This window comes from Nuphar pumila, chromosome 2 (assembly GCF_984573655.1).
Source record: "Nuphar pumila chromosome 2, dmNupPumi1.hap1.1, whole genome shotgun sequence".
NCBI classification, from domain to species: Eukaryota; Viridiplantae; Streptophyta; class Magnoliopsida; order Nymphaeales; family Nymphaeaceae; genus Nuphar; species Nuphar pumila.
The window spans coordinates 108,780,047-108,795,859 of NC_143250.1; the positions used below are offsets into that span (position 1 = coordinate 108,780,047).

Below are 15,813 nucleotides of genomic sequence, written 5' to 3' on the forward strand. Positions count from 1 at the left end.
TAGAACAATGGTTTCTATTGTAATGATTATAGGCTGGATTTTACATGTTAATAATGTTTTCTAGCATAAATTTTTAAAAAAAGTCTATATGACTCAACCTTATGGTTTTCAAAGTAAACAATTTTTTATATATGCAAGTTGAATCGTGTCTTGTATGGATTGAAACAGGGACCGAGGCTGATATAACGTTCTCAAGCCATACCGGACTTAATATACTAATCGAAACCTTTGGTCTGACCCAAAATCTAAACTGGTCTCCTGTATCTCACCAAACCTTCAAATCCCGAACCTATAGGGTTTGGTACGGATTGAGTTCGGGTCAAACCCGACCTATTGACATTCCGTCCTTTTTAATGGCAAGCTGAGGTTAGGCTGACCCCTACCAGTAATACAACTATACCATTGGGTTTTGAACATGCAACGTCCCAACACAAGGTGACGTACACTAGCTGCTCCTACCAGATATTGGTAACCTATTGACACTCCTACTCAAATGAGCCATGACCCTAACCCAGGACGGCGAGCCATTCCACCCATCTTCTTCCTCGCTTCTTCAAGCACACTCTGGAGAGAGAGAGAGGATGGCGGGCAGGTGGGGAAGAAGAGTAATCCACTTCACCAATCTACCGATAAAGCTTCTCATGCCCTCAAAACTGGAGAACATAAAGGAATTCGCCATCAAAACCATCCCATCTGCTTCCAAGGTTCTCTCTCTCTCTCTCTCGATTGAGTGTCCTTTCATCCCTTTTTGTGCTGCTTTTTATGATTTCGGGTATTCGTTTCATTGGGGAGAGAACTTCCTTTGGATTGTAACCAACTTCGTGAATTTTTGCTAGTCACTTCTGCTTTTCACGATATGGGTGTTTTTTAAATTAGAATAAAGAAAAGTCACAATTGATTTTCATTTCTCGTGCCCTTTGAGTTGAAACCATTATATGGGTATCGTTTGATTATTTGCTTTCATCAATTGCTTGCTTCTTGTCTGTTTATGTTGCTTCTGTTGGTGATATTTGTTGATTTAAGTTACCCATTTTATTTATATATGTACTCTGAAATATATACATGTCTCCGTTTCATTGGTGTTGTTGATATTGATGTGCTCATGGCCTTGGTATCGATTGCTGGTGCCATATAAATGTTTTCCCTGTATATTGGCATCTCATGCATTGCAGTGCATTTGAGTTTGCCATACACCAAGGTGTTACCAGTTCCCATCTCCAATGTGGTTGTCCGCAATTGTGGTGGATAGGCCTTTTGCTCTAGTCATCCCCATGTAGAGTGCCATTAATTTGAAAAATAGACAATTGTGCGTGTACATCAAATATCGTGAAAATGCAAAAATCTTGAGGAAGTAAAACCTGTTTCTTTGCGCTCTCTGCCGGAAAGTGATGGTTGTGTTTGCTTAACAATCTGCTCTTATTAGCTACGTCATATGTGGATTAATGGAATGGAGAATGGGAATTGTGCTGCCCCTTTTTCCGTTAGGATATGTTAGGACCCTCCAAAAATCATAGTTTTGGGTATTTTATGCTAGATCTGAACCGTTAGATGCGTTTAGCATTGCTTATTTATTAAGAAGTAAGCTTTGTTTTGACTTGATTTGATGTAAAAATGTGATATTTTATCATCAATTTTTAGTGCAATATTAAGTCAACAATTGATTTTTTTTACCTCTTTAAAATACACATCTGAGCATAAAGATGCTTAATAAAAAATATGTTTTCTATTGAATAAACAATGATAAGCACATCTAACAGCTCAGATCTAGCATAAAACACCTAAAACTATGATTTTTGGAGGGTCCTAACCTGACCTAACGAAAAAAGGGGGCAGCACAATCCCCATTTCCTCAATGGAATGCCAGTATGCCCATGACATAAGTTAGTTTTATTTTTTTGCTTGGATTAGTCCTCTTGAGTGTGAGAAGTGCCCATTCTGCTTGATTTTTTCATATAATCGGACCAGTTTTATGTTCTGTTCTATTCATCCATTTTTGCCTTGTCTATTTTGTATCTGTAGATTGAAATAAAGAGAGTGCTTGAGGGTCTATATGGATTTGAAGTTGACAATGTGCGCACTCTCAACATGGAAGGCAAGAAGAAGAAAAGGGGTGGTATCGTTTTTGCGAAACCTTCTTACAAGAAGGCATATGTGACCCTTAAACAACCACTATCTCTTCCTTCAAATTTATATCCAATTGGTTTGCTTGAAGAGGAGAGGCAAATGAGTAATAAGCAGTCAAAATCGAGTATTGTTAACGAGCAAGAGGTGAAGACTCATTGGCTCGATAATGATAAGGGAGATGGATTTAAGCTCAAAAAGGAGAAAGCGAAGGATGGTACTCCAGAAGATGAGAAAAAGAAGTTCCCTTGGAGTTATGTGCCCTCTTGGAAACAAATGTAATACGTTTCAGATTCAGTGTATGTCTGGGATATGTTCTTTGCTGATTCTTGCTGTAACTTCATTTGGACCTGAACCTTTTCTGTTGATGAATTCCATTGGGATTCACATTTTCTCTATCTTCAACCGTACATCTTAGGTTGATGTGTGAATCCTCCTTAGATAAACACAGCTTTGTCAACCCTCAAAGCACTGGATTTAAGCCAAGTTGTTCTCTCTTTTCTGTGTATCATTTCATTGAATAGTGTTTGAGCTTCTGTTTTATGCTAATATCATGGTTCTTTTCATGAGGTATCTCATGAATGGTTTTCATGTTACTTCTGACTGCACATGCAATTGCATATAGTTTGTAATGGCACTGTTCTTCCATATTAGTGCATAATGCATGTGTACTTCATTGTTATATACTTACACATGTAACATCATTTTCTACATGTGCTTATGAACATTTCCTGGTCCTTATTTTAAATAGTCAATTTTTATGCATTTGATACTCCATATATTTTTTGTTACACATTTGAGCCTAGTCAGTGGAGTGATGTAGCTCTGTTACAAACCTACTAGTTGTTGCCTTTGTTTCATGAAATATTAAGAAATCACATAGATTTGGGTACCGAAGTTCTATTTGTTTCCATCTGCTTTTACTTGTTCCCGTGACTTCTACACTTCCTTTTATTTCGTCCAACCTTTTTATGCATTCTTCCAGTTATGGTAATAGGATTAACAAAAAATGACCGTACTACCCCTGAGAATAATGGTATTTCACAATGTAGCCAGAAAATATCACAATATTCCTTGCATACCCACCCATCCATTTTTCGCTGAATTTGAGGGTATTTCTAATGATTTTACTATTTCGCTAAAACGTGATCTAGCAAATCTCAAAAGTGTCAATAAAACTCTATTTTTGCGAGCAAAACTGAGATCCATCTATACATCGAAATAGTGAAACTTAATTTATGAGACCTACTTTTTTTTGTTACAACTACTTTTTTTCTTTCACTCCCCATCACCATCATCACCACTTCTCTACCATTACCACCACCATCATCACTATTGCTATCACCACCGTTACCACCATCACCATCCATCACTACCACTACTACCATTGTCATTACCATCATTACCATTACCATTGCCACCATCACCACTATCATCATCACCATTGCCACCACCACCTCCATCCACCATTACCACCACTATCATCATCACCACCACCACCACTAGGTATCATTAGTCCTATAGCAATTAGGTTTCATAACCTAGTTTTGTTATTTTATTGCAATGGCGATGGATGGTGGTGGTGGTGGTGGTAATTGTGGTGATGGCAATGGTGATAGTTATGGCGGTGGTGGTAATGAAAATGGTAGTGATGGTGGTGGTGATAATGGTGGAGAAGCAGTGGTAGTGACGATGGGGGTGGTGGTGGTGGAAAAGTGGTGATGGTGATGGGGAGTAGAAGAACAGAAGTAGGCAAATCTCATTTTTTTCTCACAATTTTGAGTTTTGCTATTTTGATGTATAGGTGAATCTTAGTTTTACTTAAACTTTTGAGTTTCGCTGAAATGAGATTTGCCTATACATGAAAATAACAAAACTCAATTTTTGAGACATAAATCAAAATAATGAATTAAAAGTGAAAGTGCCTTGGTTTTTGCTATTTTGATGTACAAGTGAATCTCAATTTCGTTTGCATTTTTGTGTTTCGCTATTTTGATGTATAGGTGAACCTCAAAAGTCAAGTTTCACTGAAACTGAGATTCACATGTACATCAAAATAACAAATTAAAAGTGAAAGTGGTGGTGGTGGTAATGGTGATGGTGGATGGAGATGCTGGCAATGGTGAAGATGGTGGTGGTGATGGTGGCAGTGGTAATGGCAATGGTAGTGGTGATGATGGATGATGGTGGTGGTGGTGGTGGTGGTAATGGTGGAAAAGTGGTGGTAGTGATGGTGGAGGTCTCATAAATTGAGTTCCGTTATTTCGATGTATAGGTGAATCTCAGTTTTATTGGCAAAAATCGAGTTTCATTGAAACTTTTGAGTTTCTCTATATCGTGTTTTAGCGAAAGAGTAAAATTATCAGAAATACTCTAAATTCAGCGAAAATTGGGTGGGTGAGTATGCAAGGAATATTGCAATATCTTCTAGCTACATTGTCAAATACCATTATTCTTAGTGGTGATACAGTAATTTTCTATAGGATTAAAGTTGATACCTTGTTTTCCATAAGTAATTATGTATGGATTTTATCTGTCTCCTCTGATTCATGACTATTGGGTTTTTCACTTATGTATTGGTTGGTAAAAACTGTAAAACATCTGTTCTTAGTTAACCTTGTGAAAGGATGACTGCAATTTTTTTTTATTGTGAGAAAATGCTAGCAAGTGCTCAATAAATCATAAACTTGATGATGCCTTGAACCTGTGCTGGTCACAAACTGAAACCAACATAGAGAGATTACTATGTTGTTCTGGCTTGTGTATAATTGCTAAAAAGTTCTAGCAAATTCCAAAAACAAATCATAGAATGATGATGAACATGATGCCTTCAAGCCTGTGATGGCCTTCATGTCTATAACATAAAGCAAAACCATACTGTTTCCTTTATTAAGGATTACTATTTAGTTTAGTTTTGTTATTTATGAGCCAACGGGTCTTTTTATGTTAATTACTTTTTTTCTAATGCTTGTAGGTCAATTTCCTTATACAGCATTTGTTGTAGCCTCCTATCTCGATATATGCCAATTAGCTCACTTATAATATTTTCAAGTTTCCTTCCTAGCTTCAGTTGTCATCTTCTGCCTTTTTTCAGTAGGTTGGAGTGAAGGTCAAATTTTTGGAACCACTTTCTACATTTTGGGGTATGTATGGCTGTGTTTTTAAAAAATGAAATGAAATCACATGAGAATTGAAATCTCATGAGATTCAAAATCATGTGATTTGGAATCTCATGTGATTCCAATTCTCATGTTTGTTTAACATGAGGAATGGTATCTCAAAAAAAACTTAAAATAGGCTAAAAACAGTTAAACGAAAAAAAAAATCAGGGGTTCTATGGTATGAGCCCCTCTTCAGCAGCCATGTCTCCCAGTCCCCCCTGGGCTCCTCCACCTCCGCCCTCTCAGCAGCCAGCTAATGGAGATCACCGGAATCAATTCCGGCGAGCTCCCCCCCACCCCCCTTCAGCAGCCAGCAAAAGGAAAAAAAAACAATTTACCTGTTTTTTCGGCGACCTTCCCCTTCCTCCATGACATTGGGGTTCTCCAGCGACGCTTGGGTTTTCTGGCGAAGATTGCTTCTGCCTTTCCCTCTGCTCTTCTTCTTCATATAGGAGAGAGGAGAAGACGAGTGAGGGAGAATAGGAGAGAGGAGAAGGCGAGTGAGGGAGGCACTGCGAAAAAGCAAAATGTTGGGTTCATTTTGCTTTTTACAGAACCCGTGTTTCACGGGTGTTATTTGAAATCACACCCCTACCTGTGAGATTCGAAATCTCATGGGTTGACGTGATTTCGAATCATGTGAGCCCAAATCCCATGTTCTGTTGATTATGAGATTTGGTTCTATGTGAGAATCACTCTCATTTGAATGAGAAAGTGATTATCATGTGATCCAACCAAACATGCCCTTGGTGTTATTTTGAAGAAACGGAATGACTTCTCTGTTGTTGCTCCTTACTGCATTTTCCTCTTTCAGAAGAAAAGGGTCTCTATTCCGTTTGAAACATTTTTCCTCCAAATAGTTTCCATGTTTTCTAACTCTCATTTTTCTACATCATTTGCCAGTGATGCATTCTCATCTAATATGGTACTGTCCTATTCTTTGATTCTACTTTCCAACTTTTTTTTGTTACATCATTTGCCAGTAATACCAGTTCACCTAATATGCTACTGTTCTCATTATATGCTTAGCTTCTATTTGGTGTGTTTGAAAATATTGATCTGCTGTCAATTTGAAAATCGCATTTGGTCTATTCAGCCATTGAAAAAATTGTACTTGTATTTGGTTCCCTGAATATACCTTGGTTTTCTGTGAAGCATATCAATTTTCGGGTGTTCTTGACTTTTTCTTTTCCTGGTCTGCTCATTTCTATATTTCAAGTACATGAAAAAGTTCTCTCCAATCCCTGGTTGGAAATTTTCACTTTCCTTTTCTTAGGCCAAATTGCTCAAACTACCTACAACTGTTTGTTGCATTAAATCTCAAGGCAATGCTGCTGCTTCTCTGGCTATTTTTTATGGTTATATTTCTGTTTCCTTGTGCAGCAATGAACCAATTTTCTGTTGTCAGTCTAGCACTGAGAATCACTCGATTTATGAAGCATCACCTGCGCTACTGCTGAATCTGAGATACTTTGGTTACGATGGTGCAACCTAACCATCTAGCTATCTCATTCGATCCCAATTGTTAATGCATACTTGATGACAACAGGCTTGCCAAATCCAGTTTAAATCCTCAGCCGAAACCTTAGTCTGGCATGATCATAGTACAGCCCATTTAGGAGGCTAACCACAATGTACCAAGTTTAGAAACAAACACACAAGAGACGATGATGGCACAATTTCAGCCGATTTAAATCAAATACGATTACCAGCCATGGTCGAGATAGCCAGGCAACCAACTTATGTGCATATGGACCTTATTGAGATCCTTGAATCTCAGATCTAAGGTTCTGATGTAGCTTGATGGGATGATGTGGTGCAGGCCCCACACCAGACTCCAAGGTTTATGAACGGAAGCAGATCCCTCGGTTTTGGTTGTGAGAGGCGATGCTCTCAAATGCACCCTAAGACTCTGTTTGGAAACCAGTAGTCCAAGAAGTTTATGCATTTGGAAAAGTGGTAGTTGCCAAATCCACTCTTTACTGCAAATATAAAGGGAGAGTCTCATTGGGATGAGAGTTTATGCATTTGGGAGAGGAAGTGAGACTGTCTCTCCTTTATATTTGCACTAAAGAGTGGATTTGGCAGCTATCACTTTCCCAAATGCATAAACTTCCATCCCAACTGCCAAAATGCCCTGGGGATTGAAAAGGGATTCAGCCATCTTAATCAAGTCCTTGGTAAAAACTCTGTTGGCACTGAATACAGATGCTCGTCAAGTGGGTTGTTCATCTGCAATGTAAAACTCTATGGACACATTTGGAAGAGAGAAAAACTCTCATAGGAAAAGAAAGTTTTGCCTATGAGAGTTTTTTATATGATGAGTTCTCCAAAAGAAAGTTTTTCATTTGTTTGTGTAGCATGAGAAAAACAGAGGAAAATGTGAAAAATGAGAGAGAGGAGGGTGGTGGTGGTGAGATGAGTGGTGGGGAGTGTAAAAATAAATTTTCTCTCCGTAGAAAACATTCCTCTCCCAGAGAAGAATGTTTCCTATCAAAAAGTGTACTTTTTAGAAAAACTCTCAGTGAAAAAAGTCTCTTGTTTGGAAGGATCAGAAAATCCGTATGGATGTTCCATTTTGCATCACTTTTCCTACATCTTTCTCGCTTTCAAACGTGCCCTATATAAAAAAATTATATTACAAAGAACCTCTAGAATAGCCTCTTGGGCATTCAGTTAAAACTAACCATTGAGCCATAGATGGAGCTTATGACCTAAAAATTCAGTACAACATGAGAACATGTAATGGTGTGAGATGCCTGCTTAAGTTTAAACAACCCCAACATACTGCAAACTGATACTTTTCTAGTTTCTTTTGGATTAGCTAGAAATTTCTAATTTGTAAAGTCGACACGGTAGATAATGAGCTCTCCAAAAAAAGGCTTTCCAGTACAGCAAAAATTCAATAAAATGAGTCAACCAATTGCTCAGCAGTAGCAGGTATCTTTGACAACAATGCCCGAGAACCACAACCAAGCAGAAAGGGAGTAGCTGCGCAGCAACACATTCAGTCGTCCGTTAAAGCATATACAAGAACAGCTGCTTGAAGATCACGGTCCACTTCAAAATGGGCATGGAAAAACCTTCCAATCTGTCACAAATTGCGAAAAGAAAAAAAGAGAAAGATGATTGCCAACATTAGTAGAAATACAATCAGGGAGTATAATTGGCCACAGTTACACCATACCATTTCAGACTCAGTTACCTGTTTGTACGAGTGTGACGACAGGAAATCCCTCAAATGCCTTTCTTGAGAAACAAACAATAGAATATGACTGGGTTGATTCCAATTTAAGGTCATGTTGGAGGCAAAGCTTGCTGGGTCCGATAAGAAATGATCAGACTCATCCACATATCCTTCCTCAACACTGCTGAAAAGCAACCAGAAAAGTTAGAGCCATTGCAGCCTCAGAGAACACCTGCTAGAAAAATTCATGATACCTTGGGGTGCAGTCGAGAAAATGCATGGGAATGTTTTGGTGCAGGGTCGAGTAATAGGGAGTAGAGTGGCAAGGCATTAAGAAAAGAACACTCTTGACCTTCCCAACTGCAGCTTCTCTGGCCAAGAAAGCCATGGCATCTTCACTTCCTCTCTGTCTGCCATACTTGCAACTAAGATATTGGGTGGATGATTATGCGCAGTGCTTCAAATGAAATGTGAAGGACAAGAAAAAATGGGACAGAAAATTCACATGCCGGTTAATCTTTTTGAGAAACCTTTACCTGGTGAACCATGCTCATATACAAGGCCATTGGGAGATTGGTTAAGAGCAGAAATAAGACAGCCCACTTCTTCCTCAAATGAGACAGAAAACCAAAATTGTGGATTTGTGTCATGCTTCCAATTCTCTTGCGATTCAGCTCCACTGAATGATATTTTTCAATTGTTGCCAATGTGTAACCTGAGAACATCAGAGCTATGGGAAGAACTGGCAAGATGAATCTGACATATAGTACAGTTAGTAGGCGTCAGCATATTGAGGATGCAATTTTTCTGCAAATAGGATTGTTGGACAAACATATTACATAATCTTTAGTCAAAGCTAACATCAAGATACCGGAATTCTTTGTGACCAAGGATGCTGTAAACTCCTAGAACCCAAGCCATAAGGCCAAACAGTTTCCACTCCTTGGATTGCCAGACACCAACCATTGAAAAAGGGGCAAAGCTGAAGAGCATTGCTGGAAAGCCCTGTGAAAAGTACCAGTTCCACTTGTGTGTTCCATAATAATCTCCACCAGAAGAAAAGAAATTGAATCTAACAAAGTTAAGAGGAACAAAAACCCAAGAGCCATACATCCATCTGTCAAAAAGGCATGCCAAGACAAGCACAAAAAGCCCTGCAACAGATAAAATTAGCATAAGAAAATAACATGAGTAATCAGCTGTAAACCCATACCCAACAAGGGATTTTTTATTTTTTATTTTTTAATATGCTGAACAAAACATAGTAAGAAAAAAGGCAAGCTAATGTGATCAGTGTTAAGATATGTGCATGCATATATATTCATATATTTATATATGAATATATAAACCTATGTAAACCGAAATACCCATCAAGGGTATTTCGGTCCTTTCACTAGATAGGCTTCAGCCCATTAGGGGCTGATACTTTGCTTTTTGTATTTTTAAGTTTTTTCACTTTTTTACTTTTTCATTTTTGTCTTTTTTACTTTTTCATTTTTTTTGTCTTTTGTGATTAGGACAACTCCATATAGCTGTTGGAGCTGCCCCGACGGTCATAAATATGACCGTTGGGTGCAGCCCCAACAGCCATATGGGGCTGCCCCATATGTATCCTCATGTATTATAAATAGGTCTCTCTAGACCTTGTATTTTTCTCTTTAGAGAGTATCTCTATGCAATATCAAATTTGTTAGACCCTTGTGTGGGTGGTTTGATGATTCAATCTAAGTATTCTACTTGATTGAAAGTGTGTTCTTGCATGTGTATTGTATTCAATCCATTTCATTACATGGTATCAGAGCTTTGGTGGTCCAAAAGCAACTTTTGTGAAGAAAGATCGTGACAATATCAAGAGGCGGATTGTGAGCTTGGCAAATACAACAAATCAAGGATTGTTGCATCGGGAAGCGTGTCATCCCTCAAGCAAGTCTTGTATTACCTTTTTTCTCTTTCTCTTCTCCCATCTCCTTCTCTCTACCTTTTGTTAGAATTCGTCCACCAGTGTTCCGTTGATGCAGGAGAAGATCGTGAGAGAGGCGGCTGCAACAGATGATACGATCCTTCATGCTAGGATCGTGCCCTATATATATATATATATATTGTGAACTGGATTGGGTCTGGATATTACACTATATTACATCAGTTCCAGACTCAATATAAAGAATACAAGGGATTAGGTCCAGGTCCAAACCCGTAAACAAACAGAATAAATAGACATGAGTAAAACAACCCAATCTTAATACCCTCCCTCAAGTTGTGCATGGTCGTGCACCATGGACAACTTGCTTTTCAAGAACCAAAATTGTATGCTGGTAAGACCTTTAGTGAAAAAAACAGCCACCTGATCAGCCGTCCGAATATAGGCTGGTTCAACTTCTCTGTCTTCTACCTTTTGCCGAATAAAATGTTGATCAATCTCTATATGTTTTGTATGATTGTGATGAATGGGGTTGAAAGTAATCTGAATGACACTCTGATTATCACATAAAAGAGTAGTGGGTAGAATAATTTCTCCTAATTCTATCAAAAGATGCCTCAGCCATGTAACCTCTGTTGTAGTTGTTGTCATAGACCGATACTCGGCCTCAGTACTAGATCGTGCAATTGCACGTTGTTTCTTGCTACTTCATGCTATTAAGTTTCCATCAATAAAAACACAATACCCAGAAACTGACCTTCTGTCATCTAGATCTCCACCCCAATCAGCATCTGCATATACAACTAGTCGATGTTGCCCCCCTTTAGTCTTAGACTGATGATAGACTAAGTCATCCCCAAGAGTTTCCTTTAAGTATCGAAGGATTTGCTTGACAGCATTCATACGCTCTGTGCGCAGATTATGCATGAATTGCGAGACTTGATTCACTGCATACACAATGTCTGGTCTAGTGAAAGTGAGATATTGAAGCATACCCACAAGGCTGCGATATTGTCTAAGATCTCCATATGCCTCCCCATCCTGAGCACTAAGCTTATGATTCAATACACTAGGAGTGGATAGATGTTTATAATCCTTCATACCTGCCTTATCCAATAAATCCAAAGTATATTTGTGTTGAGTTAATGAAAGATATCTATCCCGTCGGTCTACCTCAATCCCCAAAAAATAACGTAGAACCCCCAAATCTTTCATCTTAAACTTTCGACTCAGGAGAGCTTTTGTAGCTTCTATATGTTCATCAAAATTCTCAGTAAATGATAATATCATCCACATATATGAGAAGTAAAATATTGACCCGACGATCTCGAAAGATAAATAGAGAATGATCGAGGTGAGATCGAATGAACCCATGTCATTGAACTTCGACAGAGAAGTTATCAAACCAAGAACGAGAGGCCTGCTTTAGCCCATAGATGACTCTTCGTAATTTACAGACATGGGTGTTGGGACTGTGTTCTGCATAATCAGGGGGTTGCTCCATATACACTTCTTCTTTCAAACTGCCATGCAAAAATGCATTTTTGACATCAAGCTGACTGAGAGTCCATCCATACTGAACAAACAAAGATAACATTAATTGAATGGTTCCCATTTTGACCACAGGGCTAAACGTCTCATCATAGTCTTGCCCATATTCTTGAGTAAAGCCTTTGGCTACAACTCTTGCCTTGCAGCGTTCAATGGATCCATCAGGTTTATACTTTATCTTATAGACCCATTTAGAACCTACAACATTTTTGTCTGAAGGTCTAAGAACAATCTCCCAAATTTCACATTCATGCAAAGCTTTCATCTCCTCATTCATAGCCTCAACCCACTTGACTGACATGTATGCCTGCGAGAAACTGATGGGTTCACCTTGTTTTTTAATCTGAGAAACGAATAATTGTTGGTCCGTAGAGAAGTTGTTATAACTGACCCATCTCTCAATAGGGTAGTAAATTCTTCCAGTCTGCCTGGGTTGCACATCGATTTGCTGAGCATTATTCTTGTTTCGTCGTACATAGACGACTCCTTGAAATTTTGCAGCATCCGAAGTAGGCATGATAGGAGCATGCGTATTTCTCAACCCTTCCATCTAAGGCTCTACATCGGTCTCACTCCATTCAACAGGTGATGTGTAGCATGGGGAAACATCATGCGTCTCTATCGGGTTGAGTAACTCAGTAGCAAGCCATGGTTGATACCACTCAACATCCCTGTTGTGCCCATCTATACTCCCAGACTCCTCAACAATGGTTTCATCAAACACAACATTTTGTGAGACTCTGATGCGATGAGTGGTGGGGTCATAACATTGATACCCTTTGTATTGATCAGCATATCCAACAAACTTGCACCTGCATGCTTTGTCCTGAAACTTGTTATGTTGAGAGCTATTAATATGAACATAACATATGCAACCAAACACTCGTAATTCATTAAAATCAGGTTGAATTCCGAAAAGTGTGAAATAAGGGGATTGGTTCTCTAGCAATCTCATAGGTAGACGATTTATGATATATATAGCAGAGTGGAAGGCTTTCGTCCACAAACTCACGAGAATGTGAGTGTCATGCAACATACTCAAGGCACTTTCCACAATGTGACGATGTTTTCTGTCCGCCACATCATTTTGTTGTGGTGTATGTGGGCAAGATATATGACGACTTATTCTATTATCTTAGAGAAATTCAGTAAATTCCTTTGATAAATACTCTCTCCCCCCCCCCCCCCCATCACATTGGAAATGTTGAATTTTAGACAAGAATTGATTACAGACTAAAGCGTAAAACGAGCGAAAGAGCTTGAACACCTCAGATTTATGTTTCATAAAATAAATCCAAGTATATCTGGAATAACTATCAATAAAAGTAACGTAATAGCGACTAGCAGATAAAGAAGATTGTGGGGTAGGTCCTCAGACATCAGAATAGACAATTTCAAATGGCACATAAGCTCTTTGATTTATTGAATTAAAAGGAAGAACACGACTCTTATATAGCTGACAGCTGGAACAAAGTGAAGTATCAGACTCAACACTCAGACTAGACTCTAGAACAAGTCCACTCGACAGAAGTTTCTTAATGAATGAATCATTACAATGACCCAAACGCCGATGCCAAATCTCTGGCTTATTACACTGAGATAAACTAAAACAATCTTTGGACGACACTAGCTTGACTGGCTGAATGACCGGCGAATTTGATGAAGCACCACGAACAAAAGAAGATTCGTTGAGGACATACATGTTTCTCTATCGTTCTCCTTCAATGACCGTCTTCTTCGTGAAAAGATCATTGACCCATATAAAAGGAGTAAATTCGACGGAAGAATTAGTATCATCAACAAGTTTAGAGACAGAAACAATATTCTTGACGATACTGAGAGAATGATAGACATTGGACAAATTTAAGAAAGAATTAGGGAGTGAAAGATTAACATTTCCAGTATGCGATATAGAGTGAAGGGTACCATCTTCAGTTTTAATACGAAATTTTTTCACGATAAGGAATAGGTTTCAAAATCTTACCAACATCACCCGTCATATGTGCTGCAGCCCCAGAATCAATGTACCGGGTTCCTTGCTCATTCTGCTTGAAGCTTAAACTTGAAAGAATAGATATCAAAAGATTCTTCACATTATCCTTTTCATCATCCTTTGAGTCTTCTCCTATTCTTCTCCTGTGAGAGGATCCTGCGCCATTAAATTTTCCCTTGTTCTGTGAGTTGTACCAGCAATTAGCTTTGATGTGACACAACTACTTTATTATCACAAAAAGATTTTCAGTGACTTTTCAATAGAGTTCACAATACCAATACCTGAAATAAAGTTTCTAATCCATACGGCCTGAGATGAAGTCTTATATAGAGCAATAATTTTTTCCTCAATGGCTTTCAAAAATTTCTTCACAATCCTGTAGTGAAGGATTACACCTCAATTATTCTTAGTCACTTGTGATTGCAAAAACAACAGGCTAAGTTTATTTGAGTACTCTCATTTCTTATAGTCAACCTCATAATCAATTATGCAATTCTCTATATAAGTGGGTTAATTGCTCATATAAGATTTATATTTAAAAGGCAAACATGAGACCCTTTATTATTCATATTTTTTAAGGCAAGCATAATAAGATCATTATCATTCTACTTTGGTGAAAACAATAATATAATGAATTGTGAATCCTCCTCAATTCTCAAGGTACAATACTCATAATTTTTAAATGAATAAAAGGATAATTTTTGGCAATTAGTCTGGCATTTAATTTAAATTATAATAAGTAACCACTTTTGAGATAATTAATTAGTAATTATTTGTCACTTATAATTAATTGATGAATTAAATGTTTTAGAAAGCATAAATCTGAATTACCAAACTATTAAATGGGATTTTTAGAGGTCAAAAGGGGTATTTGGATATGGATCTTGGTAAGAATCAAATAAAGATCCAAAATATTCAATTATAAACATTGAATTTATGAGGTTTTGAATAAAATAACTAAGTTGAATATTCGAGAGGATCCAATAGAACTGACCTATGTATTTTTTACTCAATGACTTTCAAAAATTTCTTTATTGTCTTGCAGCGAGGGATGACACTTCAAATATTCTTAACCACTTATGATTGAAAAAGCAACAGGCTAAGCCTATTTGAGCACTCACACTTCTTATAGTCAACCTCTTAATCTATTATGTTATTCTCTATATGAATGAGTTAATTGCTCATACAAGATTCATATATAAACGACAATCATGAAACTCTTTATTATTCACATTTTCTAAGGCAAGCATAATATGGTCATTATTATTTCACTTTGATGAAAATAATAATATAATGAGTTGCTTCACCTCCTCAATTCTCAAGGTATAATACTTGCAATTTTTTTGAAAATTCTAAATGAATAAAAAAATGAAATTTCAGTAATTAGTCTCATATTTAATTCAAATTATAATAATTAATCATTTTTAAGATACTTAATTAATAATTATTTGTCGGTTATAATTAATTGATGAATTAAATATTTTAGAAAGTATAAATCTAAATTATCCAACTATTAAATGGGATTTTTAGAGGTCAAAAAGGGTATTCAAATTTGGATCTTGGTAAGGATCTGATAAATATCTGAAATATCCAATTATAAACATTTAATTTATGAGGTTTTGAACAAAATAACTAAGTTGGATCTTTGAGTGGATCCAATAGAACCGACCCATGTATTTTTAAGTTGAAAGATCCAATTCGGCACAGTTGGGCTCATTGGATCTCGAAACACTTTTTAGGATCCAACCAGATCAACACACGAGGGAATTAAACTCGGTTCAAGTGGGTCCAAAATTTGGATCCTTAAACTTTGTCTTTTTTGTTGGATCTCTAATTGGGTCTTAACATATATGCATAAGTACTATTTTTGGACCCGGTGTGA

At 37.5% G+C, this 15,813-nt stretch overlaps 2 protein-coding genes across 2 annotated transcripts; one reads left to right on the plus strand and one right to left on the minus strand.

Annotated features, from left to right (window-relative positions):
- The first annotated feature begins 507 nt into the window (after positions 1 to 507).
- LOC149846658 (uncharacterized) lies at positions 508 to 2,682 on the plus strand. Its single transcript, XM_089998109.1, has 2 exons — positions 508 to 704; positions 2,020 to 2,682. The coding sequence occupies exons 1-2, from the start codon at positions 582 to 584 to the stop codon at positions 2,401 to 2,403; spliced, it is 507 nt and encodes a 168-aa protein (XP_089854235.1). The 5' UTR covers positions 508 to 581; the 3' UTR covers positions 2,404 to 2,682.
- A 5,385-nt stretch (positions 2,683 to 8,067) lies between these two features.
- Positions 8,068 to 12,488, minus strand: LOC149846659 (mannosyltransferase APTG1-like). The gene is made up of 6 exons (XM_089992036.1): positions 11,948 to 12,488; positions 9,341 to 9,623; positions 9,006 to 9,225; positions 8,724 to 8,875; positions 8,488 to 8,653; positions 8,068 to 8,373 (listed from the first exon to the last, which is right to left on the minus strand). Exons 1-6 carry the CDS (start codon positions 12,486 to 12,488, stop codon positions 8,290 to 8,292), a joined length of 1,446 nt encoding a protein of 481 aa, XP_089848162.1. The 3' UTR covers positions 8,068 to 8,289.
- Positions 12,489 to 15,813: the final 3,325 nt, after the last annotated feature.